Here is a 22,007-nt window from a genome sequence, read left to right as displayed (position 1 = left end):
ATTTTCTCAAAAAGGAAGTATCTAACATCACATGAAACTTACCTAATGCCTACAGAGATCCTGTGCATAATTCTATGTATCATTTAGTGTGTTTACTTTTTGTCAGTCCATGCGGCTTTTTTTACTGGTACATAGTTAAGAAAATACAATTTTTAGCTGACATGCTCAGCTGTCATCTTTTGTCTTCCGCAAGCTGTTACAAGTGTCTGCATGTTTTTTAATTGACCAGTTAATTAAGAGAAAGTGCTAAACTGCAACATTTAATCAGATTAATTCTTGGTATAAATGATAAATCCATAAGCATCTCTTCTGATCATATATATTGCCCAGGTTTTCCGTAGAAGGAAATCAGCTTCCAATTGAGAAACTTTTATGCATTTTCCAGAAATTCCATGTGGCAAGTTTTGTGTTTAGTACACATTGTTTCCAGGTGTGCATAGCAAAACTGGAGCTGCTGTTCTCTGATATTCTGGATGTTATGTTTTGAGCTGAGTGACTAGCATTTTCAGTAAAAGTTTACCTGAATTTGGTCTGTCTCTCTACTTTAGATGACTCCATAACCTGTGCTACCAGAATTCCTTACTGTTGCTGTTGCTGTTACTCCTACAGCAGCGTTGTGACAGAGGTGAAGTGCCAACATCTGTAGGTGAAGAACAGAAGCCGAGAGAGCGAGAGGTCATGCACAGACTGACAATGTGGCAGACTCCCTGGTCCTGCCATGCCCAGTATGTGTTGTGGTGGTGGGGAGTGTGGTCTGAGGTACAGCAGTGGGATTCACAAAACCACTTCAGTCTTCTAGGTGAACTAAGTGAGCTGAATTAAGCGCTTGGTGAATTAAGCACTGAAGAGTTGAGATTTGCAGCAGAGATTTGATACACTGAGTTGCAGTCAGTGCATCAAAACTGAATCTCAGCACACATTTACAGCTCTTCTAGGCCTTTTGGTTTTTTTGCTGGGAATTCACCAGCCACTACCTTTCCTGAGCATAAGTACCTGAGGCTTCCTTCTAGGCATCCCTTTAACTGCACAAGTGATGAAAACAATGAAAGTACTGGAAAAGAACTGTTACAACACTGCGGGAAATTGGAACGAAGGCCAGGGTCATCCTCAGCCTGAAGGGCTTTGCCTTGTGTCTCATTTGGGAGGGAGTGACCTGCCCTTGAGCACCAGGCAGGGCTGGGGTGGTCACACACCGCTGTGGCTGCCAAAGGGCTCAGGACTAAGGCATAGCACTGGGTGATCTTTTACATGCTTATCATTTACTTGTGCAGACAAGACAATTAGTTTGTGCTTAGGGGCTGGATCTACATAATAAAGATGGTGTAGACCCAAGGAATGTGATATTCATGGGGCAAATGGAAGAACAATTGTAGTCCAATGTGGACAGTATATTTGGGAAGTTCTGCTCTAGGCTCATTTTGTGAATTTAGGCCTCAGTGACTTGCTGAAAATCATGTCTTACACGACTGACTCTGAACTCTAGTAAATAGACTGTTTTTTCTCCCTATAACTTAAAACCGGGCTCAAGTCATTGCAAGAACTGCTATTTCACAGACTGTTCCTTAACTTTTCTGCTATTGCTTCTTACCCAGAAATTCATATGGTTGAAACTGATGGTAAAAATAAGCTTTCCCATGCTCTGACGATTTAAACCTGAAAAGGGAGAAGAGACAGCATCTTTTAGTATCACTTCCTTTCTGCTGCTGGTCTGGATGTGATGCAGAGGCATTCCCCCCATCCTGCTTTTTTTTTTTTAAATAGAACTATAGAAGGCAGAAGCAGTGATTGCTGCAAGAAGGTACTATGGAAACCTGTCATGACAAGTTTCAAATGAAAGTGAATCTTCAGCTGCTTAAGAAGTCTGTGTATTTGTCAGACTCCAGTGTCTGGTCTGCGGTCAGAGTTGAAGAGGAAGGAAGTGAATAGAGCAGTGTTGAGGGGAAAATATATGTTGTTGCTTTTTATTTGGGGAAAACACATTTCTGGGCTTAGCCTTGCAATTAGATACTCTACAATGAACTTCTTATCTGGGACCTAAAATTTCTCAGTTATGTAATGTACTATTATGCTGTGGTAGCAATATTGCCCGTTATGGTTGGTGAGATATATTTGCTATAAAATCTAGTTTCTAAGTGTTTCCAGATGTTTTGCTGTTTGTTTTTGTAGGTTTTTTTAAGAAGACGTAGGCAGATGAATTATTCACAAAGCTCAAAAGAAGGTGGTACAGAGAGCAATAACTAAATAAATATATCTTTAGCATGCATTTTGGTTGTGGATGTTGGTGCATATTTCTCTGATGGAAAATCAAAGCATGTTGTGAATGTGTTAGATCCCAAGTCACTTGATATTTGTTCTCCATGCCCTTGCTAAAGAACACAAGGTCAAATAAGTTTTGTTGTTATTAGTTTAGCATGCAAGAAGATAAAAAACAACACAAATCTGGTACTGCTAGTAATGTTAGAAATGACAGATTGATTCACTTTGGTCTGTTTCAGCACTATGCTGATGCATAATAGTGTACATACATTTATATATCTACATGAACATTAATGTTTCTGAGTTAAGTTTTTGGAATGCCAGTGATTATTCATTAAAATATGGCACTTCCTGGGGATGTTTCAAAAATTTGAGTTGAAATGCTGAAGTATTTCGTCTTTATGTGGTTGCTGAAGTTCCTGGGCATATTTTATAATGTTTGGTGGTCATGTTCCTTGCTGCTAGAAGTATTGGAAAGCAGTATCTAAGAAACAGAGAATACATAAGGTGGACAACTTTTTTTAAAAAAAAATTAAAATGCTGCTGTTCTTAAAGGATTATAAAGGGAGAGAAAGACTTTTTGGTGGAGAAGTTGCTCTGAACTAGTAAATTAATATTTCATAATGTGTAAATTTGGAAAAATGATTTTTAAAAAAAATTGACAAAGGTTTTATTTTCACATTTTGTCTTAAACTTTTTACTGTGGAGTTATGAAGCCTTGACAATAATAGACATAGCGGTAGTCTCTTTTGTCCTGTGAGATTCTGATCTTTCAGATTTTGATGACTCTGTGCACATTTATTAAAAGATGTATACTGAATTAGAAACAGATTATGGGATTGTGCAGACTGTGTCTGCTCTCTGATCTAGAAAGCTTTATATCACTTTGCCATTGTGCATTTGCCCTATATAGAGGTAATTTAGGAAGCCTAATGCAATTGATGTCCTACTGTGACATGGTATTTTTATAAAAGTAAAACTCTTCACTGCTCCTAGCCTTTCTAAATGGTTAATCAAAGTGGATTGACAGATTATGTGTCTGGGTTTGGTTTTTTTTTCCTTTTTTTTTTTTTTTTTCTTTTCTGTGTAGGTGTTTGTGACTCATAAATGCAGAATTAGACCGAAAATCTGTGACTGGATAATGGAGTATTTGCAAGTACTTTATTGCAATTTTCAGTGCAGCACAACAAATAGCCTTCACTTTGCAATGTTTATTTGTAAGGATTTATTATTGTGTGGCCCTGCTAATGTCATAATTTCTGCTTCTGTTTTTATGATAGTGCAAGAAAGTGGTTTATAAATACTTTCTATAGATGGGTATTCCTGAAAATGCATCTGATCTGAACAATATTTTTATATAACTGTCTTTTATGGTAAAGTAATAGGTGAAAATTGAGAAGTCATTAATGTTTTATATCCCTTCACTCTGCTATGAATCACCACTTAGCTGTTTGCCAAAACCTTTGTATTCTGTTTAGTGACAATTTTATATAAGGATCAGCTGGGTAATTTTTAAATTCACTTCTGCTCCTTTTCTTCGGATATTCATATCAATTAATTTGACCAGTTGTCAACTAAACATGAAAACTTAATCTTCCATTGTAGATGATGTTTTAAATACGTATTAACTTAGAGTTAGATAATGCTTTTTGAAGAATTCAGATGGCATTACTGTTCCAAAAATTTTAGATATTAATAAATTCTAAGGAATTAGTAGCTATGCATTGTGTGTGTAAGGGGGGAAAAAACATCAGAATACCTTAGAAAACTATTAAAAATGACCTTGTGTTTTAGATCTCCCCATTGAGACTAGTTTTTTCAAATATGAAACAATTAGTTTGGTTTCATGCCAATTAGTAAATGTCATTTGTGATCACTAAAAAATTACTCCTCGTAGAATATCCATCATGAAAACACAGGAATGTTTAATAATATTGAGTTCAGCTTTCTTTGCAGACAGAAATTATTTTAAATTAGAGGCTGTTGCGTAGTCTGTTTCTATGTTCTGGTTGTCCATCTGTTTAGGTGTTTTCTCTGGACTGGAAAACTGTCAACCATTATGTCTTAGACAACTCTGACCACAATGAGAAACTGAAACTGCACTAAGACTAGGTAATACCTACAAGTGCAAGAATTTATCTGATTCTAGTATTTTTAAGGTAATTAATTCAAATATGATGATTGATTCATCTATTTATATGCAGAGAGGCCTGGGTCACCGCTATGAGCTGCTCAGCTGTGGAAGGCTTTGTAAATAAAATACACTGTAGGGGTAGAATGAAGGAGGCTGGGAACACTGTGTGTCGGTACGGAAAGTGGAAACTACGTTTAGGACTTGAAGGTAACTCTAAAGAGAAAGATCTGGATGCAAAGAGCTGTTCTAAGAACAAGACTGCAGAAGGCTGGGGGTTGGATAAGGTAGAGCCGTGAAATAAGGAAGTGGTGTTTGCATTGCTACAAGTGCAGAAAGGTGGGCTAAGATTAGATCTTGTTGAAAACAGTTGAGGTGAGACTGGAATGGGAACCATGAAGGTTTTTCTTTATCAGACATTGCAGTGTTTTAATTACATGGGTCTAATGTTTATAGAATGAGGTTAAATAAAGGTGTCTTCCAAAATCTTAGTCCATTTAGTGTTTTATACCAAATTGATTAAAATATTTCTGATATGCTTTAGATACTCAGAGGTGGACAGCATATATGAAATTCTGCTAAATTCCAGGGATGCAACTGAGCTGAGACTGACATGGGCTTTGGCTAGATCTCTGTATAATCCATCCCAGCCTTTTAAATTTTTACTTCGTGTATCTGTGTCTCTTCAAAACTAAAGCTACACTGAGGTTCTTTCTCTCCAGATAAGATAGTATGTTATTGTTAAACGCCTCTCCCAGAGTGTAATTCTATTTGTGGTTTGTACTGTTGACTGTTGATTGTTAGCAGGTTCTGCAATAATGCAATTAGGTGATCCAAGAAGAACATACAAAGCATTAATAAGCCACATCTGCATAGAGCAGAGTGAAAAATATGATTGACTAGCCATGATAATCATCTAAATAAGATAATATAATTCATTTTGCCTCTTTCTCAGGTTAAAAATCTGTCTTAATCCTCCCAGAAAAAGTCAATGCTTCATCGTGTTCTTGATCTGCTACTCAGTGCCACATGAAATTCGGCATTATCGTACATTGTTACATTTATGCTAGCAAAAAGATTTAAAGCTTTGGATAAGCTTGAAGTGACATAGGGAACTGAACAGTATGTGACAGTAGAAAGGAGAAATCTTGCATCAAAATCCTGCAGTTCTTGGGTGATGAATTATGTTGTCTGTCTGGAAGAAGAGGTGCACTCAGCTGCTTATTCTTCTCTTTCACCTCCTTTCTGTCCTGCAGGCAGCACCCCCAGTAAGTTCCAATTTGTGTGAAGGACTCAGAATGCGTTGCTGGCTGACAGCTGAAGTCACGGGTGGAGACTGCCTTTTTTCAATGGCCGAATTGGATCCCAGTGTCTGCGTTAGTTGCAGGCAAAGCTAGACACAGTATTTCTTTTCTGCAGAGTACTTCAGATATTTTCCCTTCATAGTAAAGTTTTTGTATGATACAGCTTTGCCCATTTGATTTTAAAGGGACTTCTTTTTTTTTTTAAGCCTAGAAATATAAAATCTATTTCTATAAATGTAGCTTCTGTAAGAAAAAGAGGTCAGTTTTGTCATGCTCCTCCCAGTGGACAAATTTACGAGAGGACTTTGGAGACTTAGATTGCTGTCAGGGTGTGGGTAACACTGCCAGCACTGAAGACATGTTTGGATGTATACATGAGCTTGCTCTCTCTCAGGCTGGCCTCAGTGAAACTTGATTAAAACAACTGCACAAATCCATTCTTGCATTCTCTGGGAACTGTAAGAAGCACTAGGAAGGGAAAATCGAGCTGAAAGAGTGTCTTCTGGCTCATTCCTGAGCAGCCTGGTGTGATAAACCCTCCGTTGAGCAAGCAGGTGGATTAGGGCATCTCCAGCAGTCCTGGCAACCTGCAGTTCTTCACCCAATTATCTGCAGGCTTTCCTGTAGGTGTGTGATGCAATGAATTTGAGCTTTGTATTAAGAACAAAAAAAGGTCTTAAAATTCTGTCCAACAGCAAATCTGACCTTGATGGCGGTCTGTCTGTAGTTGAGTATGAAAATATTATCTAAAAAGAATTTGAAATAAAATAGCTTTCTGAAGTTCATTCCTTTTAAATACTTGAGGGCACTTCAGGGCTGTTGTCAATATATGCACAGATTCCAGAAATGAGATGTTGTCACTTGCATAGGTAATTATTATCTTGTTGCAAAGACTAGCAGGAGAACAAGAAAACCCAGATGGCTTTTGGTAGATATTTAAATCATTCAGAGCATACCATTTAAATAATATTTTTTCTGAGATAGGATATTTTTTTTTTTGTAAAGGAGAAAAACATGTTATAACGCTTCAGCAGCTAATTCCTAATGTTAATTGTTAAGACTGAGTTAAAAGTGAAACTTGACATTTCTGTTTTGTAATGGCTTTGTTGAACAATCTAATAGAGTGAGCACGTACATAATGATATTGTGAGGTGGAAGAAAACATCTGGTAACAAGCTTTTGTCCAAATATCAAAATTAGTAATGAGATTTTGTGTCCTTACACTTCTGTTCTTCAGTAATGGGACTTGAATCAGCAAGTGCAAGTCGGGGTTGCACAAGGACAGGAAAGGTACTGCAATCTTGCCTTCTGCTCTCTAAACTTCATCAGAAAGGGACAGCTGTGTTTGTAATAGAAAAGCCACACCTTCAGGTGTGAACTGGTGTGTTATCAGTAAGGGCTTTTGAGATCAGTCAAATTGTGTAAGGGGTGAGAGAAGCATTTTAAGAAGCTTGATTGGACTCATTTCCATGTTGCCTGACCAGTTTTTTTAAATTTTGTATCATTTCTACTCTGACTTTATACTCTTCCTACACTCAAGTAGAGCATTGTAGGATAAAATTTGTAATTGTTATGGGCTAGTCAGTCTAGCTGATCAGTCCTCAGAGAAGCCTGATAGTTTCTTTGAAATTGCTGTCACGTTGATAGCCTAAGGCTTGGTAAACTTTGGAACATTGCTTGATGTTTCATGAGATAATTCTTTACAACAGTTCCTGATGCCTTTCTGTCCCATTAGCTCTTAGCCATCTGTTGCTTTGATTACACTATTATGGTGAATAAGTGTTTTGGCAAGCTATTTAGCTGTGTTGAAAAATCTTGTTTCTTTGCTTTCTAGTATTTTATTTCTACTGTTTCTTTTTATTTTTTCCCTCCTCAACCTTTGTAGTGCAATGCGTCTTGCTATTTCTTTCTTGTTATTCTAAGAAACAAAAGGCTGACCTAGTTTGAGGACATGATGAGGTTTATAACTGTGCTTGTGGCTGTTCTCCTTTCATGTGCAAGTCCTTCTACCAAAAGAGGTTGTGTAATTCAAACATGGGCTCACCGAAGGTAGATGTTATAACCTAACCATATTTAAATGTTTGGCTTTGGGACTCTTGCCTCTTAAGGCTTAAAATGTTATTTCCTAATCTAGCCAATGTGTTACATCAGTATTGCCTATGCTATTTCTATAGCAAATAATATTTTAACCTCTCACTCCTCCCAACACTGCAAAGGCCAAAACAGGAAGATCTGGGATATCATTAGAAAGAAGCCTGTATTCTCTGGCTTTACATTGTCAATTTGACCTTTTATTGCTCAGGTTTTAGAAATGAACAGAGTAAAAGACAGATGGGATGATAATGAACACAGAGATGAGCTTCCCTAAGAAGGTTCATTTTTAGGAGTAGTGATATATCAATTAATTTTTTTTTAGGCATGGACATTTGGAAATGGAATAAAATACTGTTTTTAGACTGAAACTGAATTTCATTGGCATTTAATTTCTACTTTTAGTTTTTTGTTACTTTTTCTGCAATTAAAATAGCTTTAAAATTATTAAACATAATTTTTCCACAGTTAAAATATTAATATACCTCAAAGCAAGAATTCCAGCCATTCTCACTAAGTTATTAATTCTGCTCAAAAGGTCATTTTGTCTTTTCTGTGACTTAGGTGGCCAAGCGTTCTTCACTGCTTACCTGTTTGAGCTCTTTAAATTGAACTGCAGCTTTCCTGGAGTAACTTCTCATTTTTTCACTTCTGGTGTCTGTAAGAGATGACTAAGAACTGGGTAGCTGCAAGTGCCTGCAAAACTTTCTCAATCACTTGGTCTTCAAGTAGTACTTGTCATTAGGGATAGTAATGTTATTTATGGGAAAATTATTGGAAGGAGGCAGTGTGTTGTAATGGTAGTGAGAGGGGAGAAGAGGCAAACACTGTAAAGGAACATCTGACTGGGGGGTTTTAACCTCTCAAAGGGGTCTTTTTTGGACCTTGTAAAGCTGTGCTGTGTTGGACATTGCAACTGCTATCTCCTACAAACATAAGGAGCTGTATGAAGTAAACTTTGAAAAGTAAGTGATACAGTTCGCAGTGCAGCAAATCTTCTGTCAAATGAAATTAGTTAATGCTAAATGTCAGTCAAAGATACTCAGAAGTATAATCTGGAAACTATTTTTGCACTTACTCTGTAAGGACTGCAATAGTCTTTTGTATTCCTTGTCAGAGAACGTACATTAGTTTACGAGTTTGGTTATTTCAGTGTGCATCCTATTCTGGAATTGTTGTGTTTTAGTGCTGATTATTTCTTGATGGTTAAGGAATGTTGTGGTATTCCTTGGTCACCTCGTTGTCAGACCACTGTTTAAGTGATTCCTGGACCAGTTAGTAATTATGCATCTTCCTTCAACTAAGGAATGTATGTAATTATTTTTACGCTGTGTTACACTTTTACTGCTTGTGAATGGGACATGGTGTATGTTTTGCATAAGAGGTAACGATGTGGCAGCACAATGAAATCACGGCTGTTGAGTTATCTATCTATCTATCTATCTGTCTATCTATCACCAGTGAAAATTTTCTACTGGGTTTCTGCCACAGCCTCTCCTGAAAAGGGTTATCTGTTGTCTGCAGAATGATAAAGATTTTCAGTCAGAACCACTGTTCTGATTTTAATAAGCAAAATAGAAATGTCCTTTTATACATTTGTAGCTATGAAATGTAATTTCTAAGTGAGAGACTAGTCCATGTTTGACTTCTCTGTATGTGGTCCTTCCAAACTGTACTGTAGAAGAACATTTCCTTGGAGAGCTGTTCTGATTATTGGTGGTGAAGGTACTTAACTGCATGAAAGTTAACAATTAATTACATTTGTAGCAGTGCTTCTTCATGAAAGTAGTAATTGTCTCAGATAGTATTGACCATAAATATTTTTGCCAATTAGCACATTTTTGTTTGAGAAGGAAGTTGATAGTCTATACAGGTGAAAACCCTGTGGCATGGGATCTTAGGGACAGATTTGTACTGGATAAAGAAATAATGATGTGAAGTTCCATAAGAAAGAACTATCCACATAGTGAATCCTGTACCATGAGAAGGTGGAGTGTTAAGTTTGGAAGCTGTGTTTGTAGCCATTAGTTTTGTTATGCAAGTTTCTTATTTTTGGTTCAACCTTGTGCTAGGAGTCTTCCTGTCCCCAAATTAGCTCAGGGTCATCACCACACATGAGGAGCAGGTTTGCTCATCCAAGTTACATTACTAATGATGGAAAAGATTATTGCTCTTTCCTTAGCCATGCTTTCAGAAGATAATTCTGATAATACTAATGTCAATCTAAAAGTATAAAACTACAATCTTGACCCTTATAAAATAGTTGCAATATTGGCAGTTGGCAAAACAAAATTGTTTTGTTCCATCCTAGAAGATACTTTCAAATAAGAAATATAAGATACATTTATTTAAGTCTTTAATGACATTTCTATTTAGTCTTCACAGGCTTTTTGTCTTTGTGGGAAAGGAAGTGACCAAATGGGGTTGTGCTCTGAGAATGACTGTAACTGCCATGCTGGCCTGGACAGCATCTGCTGGGTTATTAAGTCCAGTCACCTGCTCTTTGAAACAATCACATGATGTAATTGTGAAAAAAACCCACATTCATACTAATGACTGCATGGCACTTATTTTTCTGCTTGTCTGTGATCATTTACGGTACCAAATGGAATGGAGTGGGATAAAATTAATCAGAAATTATGTCAATAAAATGAATGGTTCTCATTCGTAGAGAAAATGGTGTGAACATCTCTTCATAGATTCTGCTGAATGAGTATCTGTTTCGCAAAAACATAAAATATTCATGCTTTTTTTTCAAGTGGTGACTGGTATCAACCTTCTGACCAAGCTATTTGATCTGTTATCTGATGCATATTGAGAAACTTAGATGTTTTAAAATATTTATGAAACTTGTTTCATAGTAGAACTAGCATGTGAGCATGTTGATTTTTCTGTTTTCTTCATATGTTGAACTGATGACTCATTGAGTCTTTTTAAGCTCTTACATTTGTGGAATTTAGTTTTCATGTATCTGTAACATACTATGTTGTGACTTGGCAGATGGAGGAGTGCTTTGAATGGAGAAGGGGATTACTGGTGGACTAAATGCCATCTCTCCTTAGCTCCCTGATTCATAGTAATTTTTGCAATCTGAAGATCACTGTGGTTGATTTTTGAGTAGGTAGTGTTGTTGCCCTACACTTTGTGGGGTCATGTTTTTACTTCAGTTATGTATGCTTGTGTTTATGCACTTTGATTATACTGTATTGCTGACATATTACTAAATGCTCTTCTGTTTTTCTTTGCCCTCTACTCTCTTGATTGTCATAGCTTCAAGTTTGTGGAAAATGTAAAAATTCTTTACGGACAGAGATCCTAAGAGCACTTTAAAATTGTTAAGTGTGGTTGTCTGCAGTGGTAGACAACTTGGTTATAAAATACTGCTGATGAACTCAATTAATTCCAGCTCAAAAGTAGTTATATTATTTTCCATATTGTTCTGTTGGATAGCTATTCTGAATATTATTCTCTGATGTGATTCCCTTTTCCTTTGTTGTAGTCAGCTGTTTCCACTATTGTAGTCAGTTCTTTTTTACTTCAAATGCATGCTTTCCTCTTGATAAAAAATTATGGCAGCTTTTAAGATCTCAGAACTGTTTAGCTTTAAGCTTTCTTAGGTAGAAGGAAAATATTAGGGAAAAATTCTTACCAATAAAATCTATTAGTAGCAGTGGCTCTCAACTTTCTGTCCAGTGTGTATTAACAATAAATGGTTTAATTTTGAGATGTACAAAGTGCCTTAAAGTATAATAATTCATTTCCATCCTGCTTTTCAAAAATTTTTTTCATGTAATTTTTGTCCCAAGTGGGGCTTCATTTTTTAACATATTGTCTGAATCTAGAAACTAGCTGTGCATAAAAATTTCCATTCTCTTAGAATTAGTCATAAACCAACAATGGACTGTTACATAGCCATATGAAACAAAAATTGTTTCCTGAGGTGAGAAAATTACTGTATACGAATCAAATAAAATAATAGATTTTGTTCTACATTGTCAGGGATTTGATATGTCTCTAATTCCATACAGGATGAATATGCGAGCTAGAAGCCCTCTGTCTGTGGCCGTGTCCACGATTTAAAGCAAATAAGAAATAGGCCACCTGCATAGTCCTTGTTCCAGTCTGATTTTAATTTTGGTACTAGATTTGGAAGATATTTTTAGTGAATAACTGGTTCCCAAAATTACGTATTTTGGTTTGAAACTTCTGGCTAAAACCAGTTCTTTTGAAATATAGCTCATGCTTTCTTGAAGTATGTTTTGGTGTCTTTCTTGCCCAGTAGCTGCAGAATTATTTTGCTGAAGTGCGATGTGAGAACTCTTAAGATTGATTTTTTTTGCTTGCAATTATTTGTGCCTGTATTGCCTGTTTGTCAGGAAAATAAGTATCTGGCCATTGGTTATTTAAAGGTGGATAGTGCCCAGCTTACCTTTTGATGCTGTTCTATTTTTTTATTATTTAATATATGAACAGTAAAGCCTGACTGAAATCTAGTTGAGCACTCTTATAGTAATAGTAAGGTATTGATTTTGTTTTACTGACTCTCCATGTGGTTTCATAATTGCGTAAGTATTCTGTAAAAATTAGAACAATTTAGGAAAGGCTGGTAAGTGAGGTGTATCTTTTCTGTCTTTTCTTCCTTTCAGTTTCATTCTCTTTCTTTCTGCCAGAGTCTTTTCATTCTATTCCCTATCCTCTTCCCATTTATATTTTCTTTCTCTTGTTCATTCTGTCCCCAAATTCCCTCCTTGCATTATAGTACTCTTCATTTTCTGACATCCCATTAATCTTCCAGTCTTTATGGCTTACTTTCCCACCTCCACAAGCACACCCACAGGATGCTTAGAAATTTTACAGCATACCCAGTTGTCAAAAAACTAAACCTACAAGTCCCAGACCTGTAATACTATGCTGGGAATGCTCATTAACTCCCACACTGTTTGGAAAAAGAAACTGGTATAGTTAGTATAAGGTCTGCAAACCATAATACATGCCTAATGTTCCTTGGCTTTCCACTAAACCTGGGAGCTCCTCATTGGAGCTGGGAAAGAAGATGGGATCTGGCTTTTTTTTTGCTTTAACTGTGGTTTTGACCTTGTCGGAACCCTAGAAAAGACGGCACAAATGTGCAGCTGTAGGGGTGTGACCTTTGAAACACTGGGTTGGAGGAGAATGCATTGTTTGCCAACAGATCAGAAAACTCACTACCACAGGTGGATGTACCAGCAAGTGCATCCTCAGCACAGCAGCTGCACCATAGCCAAAGCCAAAGTGGGCTTTACAGTGGGAAGGGCTGGTGGTCTCAGATGATTCTGTCCAGTCTGACTGCCAGCATTTCTGTCAGACCATGTTCTTTACTGCTGGCAGAAGTAACTAAGAAAAATGACAAAAGACTGCACTAATGTGTTTATGATCAACTGATTGCCCCCTCCACTAATTGCCTGTGAATGCTAATTAAAAAAGCAGTACTCAGTGTATGGATGACAGTGCTTAGTTTCCAAAGGCAATAATTTGAGGCTTTTCTCTTGCTAAATAGCACCCATGCCAGTGTTTAGTGTTGCTAAGTGGAATTATCATCAGATTCAATCTTTTATCAGAGGTCTCCTAAATAGTGGACCTGGACACTTTTTGGACAGTTTTCACTCCCCTCTGTTGAGCTTTTTTTTTTTTTTTTTTTTTTTTTTTTTTTTTTTTTTTTTGCGAGCTTGGGAAATAAACACTGCATCGCTTTATTTCTTTATTCTGCTGTGAGGGAAATGAAGTTTTTGTCAGCATTAGAAATAGAAATGCAGAAATAGAAGCATAAATTTTGCAGTAGCCAGTAGTAGGGGCTTGACCTGCTTGGTTCTTCTTATCCTTCTTTAGTAATTTTTTTAAGCCTGTATCACATTTAATTAACTATTTGAGACTAACTGGCAGTAGTGTAACACTGCATGTTAAAGCAACTGTAGCACTGAATACAACTGTACTGTAACTAACTCCAGAATTACTGGATCAGGAATCAATAATTACTGTATCAGTCACTGATAACTCACCCCAGGTTAGATACTGCCAGCAGTGCTTCCAGTTCCTTTCCTTCTATTCATATTCAGAGGACAGCAGCAAAAGGATCTGAGCAGAGCATTGCTCAGAGATCAGAGGAAATCAGTCCTCTCCTTTACACCCTCCATTCTCTGTTATGCAATAAACTTGCCAGTGACTTGAACAAAATCAGTTAGCAGACTGAACTTAAAAGATGAACTTGCTCACTAAAATGATGATCATGGATAAATAGTAGAGTTGAAGATAATTGTTATTTTTTAATATCTTCTTTCTTCAGAATCCTACTCAAGTGGGAACTGCTCTTCAGGTCTTCCATAATCTTGGGACGTTGAAGGATACCATTGCTAATGTGGTGGATGGATACTGCACAGTGCTGGAAGAGAATATAAAAAATGCTTTGGATATCAAAGTGTTGACCCAACCATCTCAAACAGTCACAAGAGGTGTGATACTTGTTTTACAGAGAATGATAACTGATTCTTTTCTATAGAAGTACAGTATATTATAAAATGGAAGAAACTCTCACATCCAAACCTGTTCTAGTAAAGTTTCCCTGCTTGCTTTAACCAGTAGAGGGTGGGAGTAGGCATATCTCAGAAAACATTTAATTTTAAAACAATTAATTCGACAAAACTGGGTCTGTCTGATATTTGGCTCCGAGGTTTTCCTTTATTCCTCCCTGCCGCTCCTTCCTAACATGCCCAGTTAGGGAAATGGTCCTCATAAGGTTGCAACTTTATAGCATTTTCTTAGTTGTTTCTCTTGGAAAGAGGACTCCAAATTATGCTTTCTTTGTATTGGTGGGAGAATTACGGGTTGAAATTATGTGCAGTTGATGGAAGAAGCCTGCAACTACATTGTTATGCTTTTGTCAGGTGAAGATTGTTTCAAAGCAGACTATTCAATATGAAGAAATGTTGCACTGTTAAACATTTAGTTCCTAGTTAGCTCAGATACCAAAAATTATGGAGGAATTGGGTGGGCAGGCAAACTTGAACTTTGGTGTTACAAACATTCAATTTTTTTTTTTCAAAAGTCTTGGAACAAGGTGGGGGTCCAGAATCATAATCAGTGGCATAATACCAAATTGTATCCTCTCTCAAGTGAAGTGATTGTTTACAAACTGCGTGCCCTTCAGCTGGAATATCACTTTTTTTTCAGCAGTTTGTCTAAGCATTTAAGTCCTGAGTTGGTAGTAGCTGTGTTTTTCACAGCTACTCTCTCTGCCATTTCACTTTGCTCTTACATCCTGTAAAACTGCTCATTGGCATTACTGTGGTGTTTATGCGGAATTGGTAGAGTATGTAACAGTCATGAGCATGAAGTATCCCCACTGAACTTCAGTGTTTAGTCACCTTCTCAGTTGAGACAGCTGGGGCCATTCACAAAGTTCTGTTCTGAAGGTATTTTAGGCTGCCTTGGCTTTAAAAAACAGTATCTGTCAAAGTGCGTAGAGATCCATATTTCCAATACTTTAATTTTCATTTGTGGAAGCTGAAATGTGCTGCTATGTGTGTTTAAAAACCATTTAGGTGCCCCTGGTAGAGCTGCCATGCCAACACCTGGGAACACGGCAGCTTTTCGAGCAGCCCTCTGGACAAACATGGAGAAACTCATGGATCAGATCTGTGCTGCTTGTGGACAGGTACTCTGCACTTAATTCCTGTTTGTCTCATCATGCAATTTTGGATGTAAGAATTCAGATGTCACTTTCTCTCTCAATAAATTCTCTCTTACAGGTGCAGCATTTGCAGAAAGTATTGGCAAAGAAGAGAGATCCTGTGTCACATGTCTGCTTCATAGAGGAGATAGTTAAGGTAAAGTTTCTTGCTGAATATGCTTTAGTAAATCTCTTAAAAAAATGAGGTAAGAGAATAAGTTTGTTTACAATTTCACAGTTTCATAATTCTTTTATTAAATTGATAGGAAAGTATTGAAACTCTAACATTGAAGGATATATTTGTGGTCTGTGGGTTATATCTGTAGGCTGTAAACATGTTCATTTTGTTGTAATTCCTTTTGTTTTCTTTAAAAGGGAGCTGATAAGGCACCACTGTATGGATCATTAATGTCATTCCGTAATACCATGTGATTTGAGTAATTAATTAAATCTGTTAGTTTGCATAGGAGAATGTGTCTTCATCTATCATTTTCAGCCATCTGTTTCTCACTTCTTGACAATTTCCTCCTTGAAAAATAATCATGGCTGTTCTTTTGAATACCTATTATTTTCCATTCATTTGCATTGTTTTTTATTCATATTTGGAATAATTTGATTAATGGTCTCCTTCAGTGGTAGGAACAGGATTACTGAAACTGTCTCATCTACCTTAGTAGAAGAGAATGAAGACAAAAGATGTGTTCCTGCTGATATCTCTTTCCAAGTGTATAACTGGATTTTTCATTTACGTGGACTTAATATTTGAAATAACTTCGGGAAGCTCTTCATATGCAAACGTGGTCTTCTCAACAGTGAAAGCAAATAATGAAGGTTAAATACAGCCTTCATCTGTCACTTAAGCCCATCTCCTGAAGATGTTGCACAGAGCATCACTTTTCTATGAGGCACTTCAAGCTTCGTTTTCTGTGTTAAAACAAACAAATTAGCAAACCACAAGAAGAAAAAAACAACCCAATAAAAAAAAATCCACAACGACCCTCAAAAAGTTTATAAACTTTTAGCATATTTTCTTAATTAAATAAAGTTTAATCTGCTGCCTGGGTGGATCAGCCCTCCAGGGCATCAGCACGTTTAGAGAGAAACACAGAAACCTGGAAACAGAGCAGAAACGCTGAAAAGAAGAGTTTGGATGGAAAGGCAGCTTAGATAGATGATCTGTTGGTGTTCATGAGTGGCTCCCACCCTGTGCCCATGCTTCTCACTTTCACTCTTTCCTCTTGTAAAGCTTCACTTGAAAAGATGTTTTTCAACAACTGAAAACAGAATTTTTCCAGTTTTTACGGCTGACAGTTGAGGGAGGACAAAGGAAATACTTTACCCTCTTGGAGACTAAATGAACAGGGAAAATAAATTTCAGTGGAAGCAGGGTAAGCAAAAATTAATTAGAAAATAAGACTTACTGGCTTGTCTTATGCTACGCATGTTCCATGATTTTTCTGATTACCCTTCCTTCCTTTAAAGTTCATACTGCAGGATTGCATCTAAGTGAAAAGTTTTATTTCCCAAATAAAATACATCTATTTCTGCAGTTATCACTCTTCCAATTACATTGCTCTTTGGTGGGTGTTTTGGTGTAGCATAGTGCCAGGCTGGACATTGTCATTCTCAGTGGGGCAGCTAAGGAGGAGTGGTAGATCTTTGTCTGATGTTCTGCTAGCAGAACTCTCTCAGCATGGCACAGTATAGCTGATGGCACCGATGCTTGACTTACTTCCTGCCTGAAATGCTTCAGTACAGCACCATGTTTTTCTTGATCTTTCTCACAGTTAGACCATTTGTTCTGGTGTCTCTTGAAAAAGGTGTGACACCAGGCTGCAGATGGGTGAGGTCACACCAGAGCAGAGCTGTTGTTCAGACAAAACCAGACACGTACTGCATGCTGCAGAAATTCAGGAGCATAAGTACAGATGGCTGTATGGGAGAGTATGAATTGGTATTTTGCCATTTACTAATGAAGATTCCATCTCGTGTTAAACCAAACTGAAATGTGCTTTCCTCAGCAACTGTTCTGGAGAGGGAGAGAAGTTGGATTTTCTTTATTGTATTCAATTTCATGAATAAACTGAGCAAATGAACAAAACAAACCAAAGGTACTAACATTGCACCCGTTTGCTAGAGCAGCATGCCCACTCCAGAAGATAGGAAAACGAATCATCCACTCTACAGTCTGTGCACTAATTACTGTTACTGATGTCAACATTATTATTATAGTCATCTTCTGCAGCAGCTGCAGTACCACTTTGCCTGTCCATCTGCTTCCTTGTTTTGATTACTGCAGTGCAAGAATCATCCTAGGAAGCATAAGAGAGGAGGAGATCCAGCCTTTTTAAAGCACAAGTCCTTTAATAGCAAGGAAGCCACTTGCCTTTTTTTTTTTTTTTTTTTTTTTTTTTTAGTCATCATTCTCTTTTTCCATTGGGGATTTTTTGTGTCTTTCTCTTCGCAGATAGCACAGCCTGCAGTTTTTCTAATTTTGTATTATGATCTCAAACATGTGCTTTCCGGCTATCTAATTACCTGTTACCATAATAGTATTTAGTAGTGTTGTATCATGTTGTATCCAAAAATGTAGTTTTAAAAGCACCAGCTAATTAATTAAAGGATTCACAGAAACTCTGGTTTTAAAAAAAAACCAACACCCCCCCCAAAAAAAACCCCGAAAAACAAAAAAACAAAACAAAAAAAAAAAACCAAAACCAAAACCTGACAGATGAAGAAACTGAGGTACAGAACTTGGAAAATTTTAAATACTGCAGTTCATCAAGAGGGCAATGACAGCACCTGCATCTTTTCTACCGTATGGTTTCTCCTACAGAATTCCCTTCCAATTTCTACCTGCTTTAGATGTGGCCAAGAGTTAAGTAAAAGTCTCAGGCTTACGTGAGGATCATGGAAGAATCTGGACGTGAAATTTATACTGCACATTTTGTCACTCCTTCCTTTGCAGATCTACTTTGTGGTATTTTTCCTTTGTTGCAATATGAAATTAATGCAATTCTGAAAAAAAATTGTGTGCTCATAGTACCTTCTAAAACTGGCTTCATTTCATACTAGTCATGAACTATGGATTCATTATTAATGTTTGCATATTTAAATTACAGATTTAATTATTTAAAAAATCTATTAAATGTTCAAAGGAGAAATACAATTGAATGGACATTTTGTGGGTTTTATGTAAGAAAAAAAGGCCTTTAATGACTAGATTTTAGTTGAAGAGTGCTAAAAGAATTCAGAACTCATGGAATTCTGATTTCTAGTTTTGGGGAAAATGAATAGAGTTTTTGTTGCATGCATTTTTTAAAAGGTAGGGTTAATGCTGTCATAATGTTAAGGATAAAAATTAAAATTACAAATAAGATTCAAATAATGTAAATTCGATATTTTTGTTCACCTGGTGACTGGTTATTTATATCACTTCTTTCAATTGCTTAATTCACCTTCAGAGAGCTAATGGGTTACTTCAGTTTATTCTGCTTTATTGCTTCTCTCTTTCAATGTGTTGTGACTAATCCTTCCTCAGCTGTTGTAATGCCTAAACTACAATTGACTTCAGTGTAAATCGCAGCCCAACATATCTTTCTGTGACAGCCACCTTCCTAATTAGAGATAAGAGTCCCTCTTAGTCCCTTGTGAAAGAGTTGAAAATGATCTTTGATCCTCATCTATTTTTGGGTCCTTCACTCCTACACAGGCATCAGGGAACAGTTCTGCAAAGAGAAAAGCAGCTTGAAAAGCAGCAAATCATTTCTAAGGGGGGGTTGGAGTGGTCAGTAGAAAGGATGAGCTAGGGTCTCTCCACTGGGCCGAAAGGTACAGGCAGACCTGCCCTTGCTCGCCTTTGGGTGTCCTGTTTGCAACCAAGGCACATCACAAACCCTGTCGTTTACGTAAGCCTCAGGGTAAAAAAGTGAGCTGAGAGTTGTAGGGAGTGTTATTATGTACTTTGTGGAGGGCTCTTATCATTGCTTCTGCTGATGAATGTTTGGTGAGTAAGCAGGCTTTTTTCCTGAGTTGTCAGCACTGGCAATATGAGGTGTTAACGATACAGAAAGAAATGTCCTCATCATTACATAATATAAAGAAAATAAATGGAAAAATGTAGATGTTTATTGACAGAGTGTACTTATATTTCACCTTCTTATTTCTGCTTCCCGTCCAAACTTCTTAAAAAATGTTGCTGCTTTGAAATTATTCACCTCTACCATCACATATTCACTTTCAGTTGACCCAGTTAAAAAATAATCCCAAGTGGAAAAAATTGAAAAATAATCTAATTATTGTCTTATGTGAATTCAGAAGATAGTATGGTTTTCACCAATTATTACTAGTATATGATTTATTTTTCCGTATTTTTTGTAGAAGTAGAATTTGATTACTTGCACATCATTTCTACTGTGATTTCAGTTTGTTATTTAAGCAATAATTAGGTACTTTGTGAAGATCTAAACACAGGTGGATGAGCAGGTTTTGGGTTCCCAAAATATTGAAGACACTTTTTGTTTCAGATCTACAAATTGCCCTGCTGAATTTACTTGCAGGATTTTTGAGGACTCTTAAAAAGCCAAGAAGATCATACCAGTTAAAAGTCACATTTCTCATTTTGAATGGATCTGTGTGCCCAGACAGCCATACTAAAAGTAATTTGATTCTAATTCACATGGGAGGGTCAGTGCCTGTGCAATGGTTTTCTAATGACACTACGATTTCTGCAGAACTTTAATTCCGTTTCTCTGACAGAAATGTGCAGCTGTGAAGAAAAGGGATGGTGTGGAGATTGTGTGGGTTAGTAGGTAATAATGACCTTTCTTCTTTTTCACTTCTTGTTTGGTGGTGTTTGTGCAAATTGCAGATCAGTGATGACTGCAAATTATTAAGTCAGTTGGTTTTCAGTCAGCTTGCCACTGGAAAAGAAATACATTTACCAGAAGTGCCGCCTTTTATCATCATTCTTGTCAATCTTACCTGAACAGCTCCGGGCTGAGTGGACATGGTAACGAACCATCCTTTCATCCTTGGAGGGGATATGGAGTAGTCAAGGTGAAAGCATAGTTTGAATTGAAGCTATACATACTAAATCGCTTCTCTGGGTAGAAGAAAGCTGTCAAATCCCTGGGGTAGTTACTGGCTTTTGAACACTAAGTTCATTTATTTCCAGTTGATGCATATCTTGCAGGAATATGGAAGGATTAATTAATGTTTTAAGCAGTTTTGAAGATATAGGGCACTGTTTAAAATCTAGGTATTTTTGTTCCTTACAAATTAGTTTTTCTGAGGAATCACTTAAGAATTCCAATGTTCTGTGAAGTGCACAGTCTTTGCTTTATTTTCTAGTCAAGAAGGTTTTTGAGGAATAAAGCAAACCAACTTTTGTTTCTTTTGTCACCTGCATAAAGAGACCTTTTTAAAATGTTGCACTACTGGAAGTCTAGAAACTGTTACACCTTGGATATAAACTGATCAACCCAGTAATGAAATTCTGTGCCCTGCAGTAAAACAGAAAGCATCAAGGTAATTTTTAAAATCACAGTGTCATTTATTGACACCTCTGCACCTGTAATGTATAATAAAAACAACATTAGAAATTTAAATTCACTCTAATTTTAAGAAATTTAATCCTGACTACTTTAAGGATATAGGAAAGGGTTATTGAAAACACATTCAGAATTTGTCTTTTTTTTACTGATTAATTGCACTACTGAGGATGATGCCTTTTAGTTCACAGTCTAACATTTGGCAATTATGTTGCTATAGAAATAGTGCAAATGGATTTCCTTATTTCTGTCCCGTAAGATCTTGCTGTACGAAATTGTTAAATCATTTGCATTGTTGCTTTATTGGTGGAAAAAATATTTAGACTGTCCTTTAAACGTCTTCTGTTTTTAGAGCAACATTCACAAGTTCCGTATTTCTCCATGGCGGAGCATTTGATTACAGATAGAAAACACTGTATGTATTAGTATGCAAAGCCTGATTTCAGGAGCCTGCAGCAACTAGCTGCATGGTAATATTCACTATATTGTTTTACATTTCAAAGAGGCTTCACAATAAAGATGTTTTTCACGTTCTATTCAATGTATCAAAATTTCTACAGGGAAAAATAAGTTGGAAGTGGTTGTCATGAAGGGAGAGCCAGTTTGGAATCAGTGGGTCAGATTTATTATTTGAATGTTAAAATAGCTATTTTAGACACACACAAATATGATAATTCACAGATGGGAAATTATACTCATTAAGTTCTAAATTTACAGTGTGGAGGAAAGAGAAACATTTGTAAAAATAAATATATGTCCTTTCAGCATCTTCTTACATTCTTGTCTAATACTGAAGAAGGGGGGTACTTTCATTCTCATTCCTTGAATTTAGATTTAATGTCAGATACTAAATAGTTACAATAAGAACAGAGCTAAATAGATTTAATTTCATTTCAGTAATAGCAAAGTTAATTAGTAGCTTGATATGGGTTTTTTAAATGAGTTAAGCTGTTTTTATGTTTGAGGAGACT

At 36.7% G+C, this 22,007-nt stretch overlaps 1 protein-coding gene across 1 annotated transcript in view; it reads left to right on the top strand.

Moving 5' to 3' along the window:
• Nucleotides 1-22,007, top strand: part of COG5 (component of oligomeric golgi complex 5) — a 175,274-nt gene that overhangs the window by 101,286 nt on the left and 51,981 nt on the right. Inside the window, exons 8-10 of the mRNA XM_066182886.1 lie at nucleotides 14,102-14,267; nucleotides 15,357-15,469; nucleotides 15,564-15,641. Of these exons, the coding sequence (XP_066038983.1) occupies nucleotides 14,102-14,267; nucleotides 15,357-15,469; nucleotides 15,564-15,641 (357 nt within the window). The remainder of the gene's footprint in view (nucleotides 1-14,101; nucleotides 14,268-15,356; nucleotides 15,470-15,563; nucleotides 15,642-22,007) is intronic.

This window comes from Chamaea fasciata, unplaced genomic scaffold (assembly GCF_029207755.1).
Source record: "Chamaea fasciata isolate MVZ Bird 193981 ecotype frontalis unplaced genomic scaffold, bChaFas1.0.hap1 SCAF_5, whole genome shotgun sequence".
In the NCBI taxonomy this organism is placed as follows: Eukaryota; Metazoa; Chordata; class Aves; order Passeriformes; family Sylviidae; genus Chamaea; species Chamaea fasciata.
The sequence above is the reverse complement of the archived record's forward strand: the minus strand, read 5'-3'. Positions and strand labels throughout refer to the sequence as shown.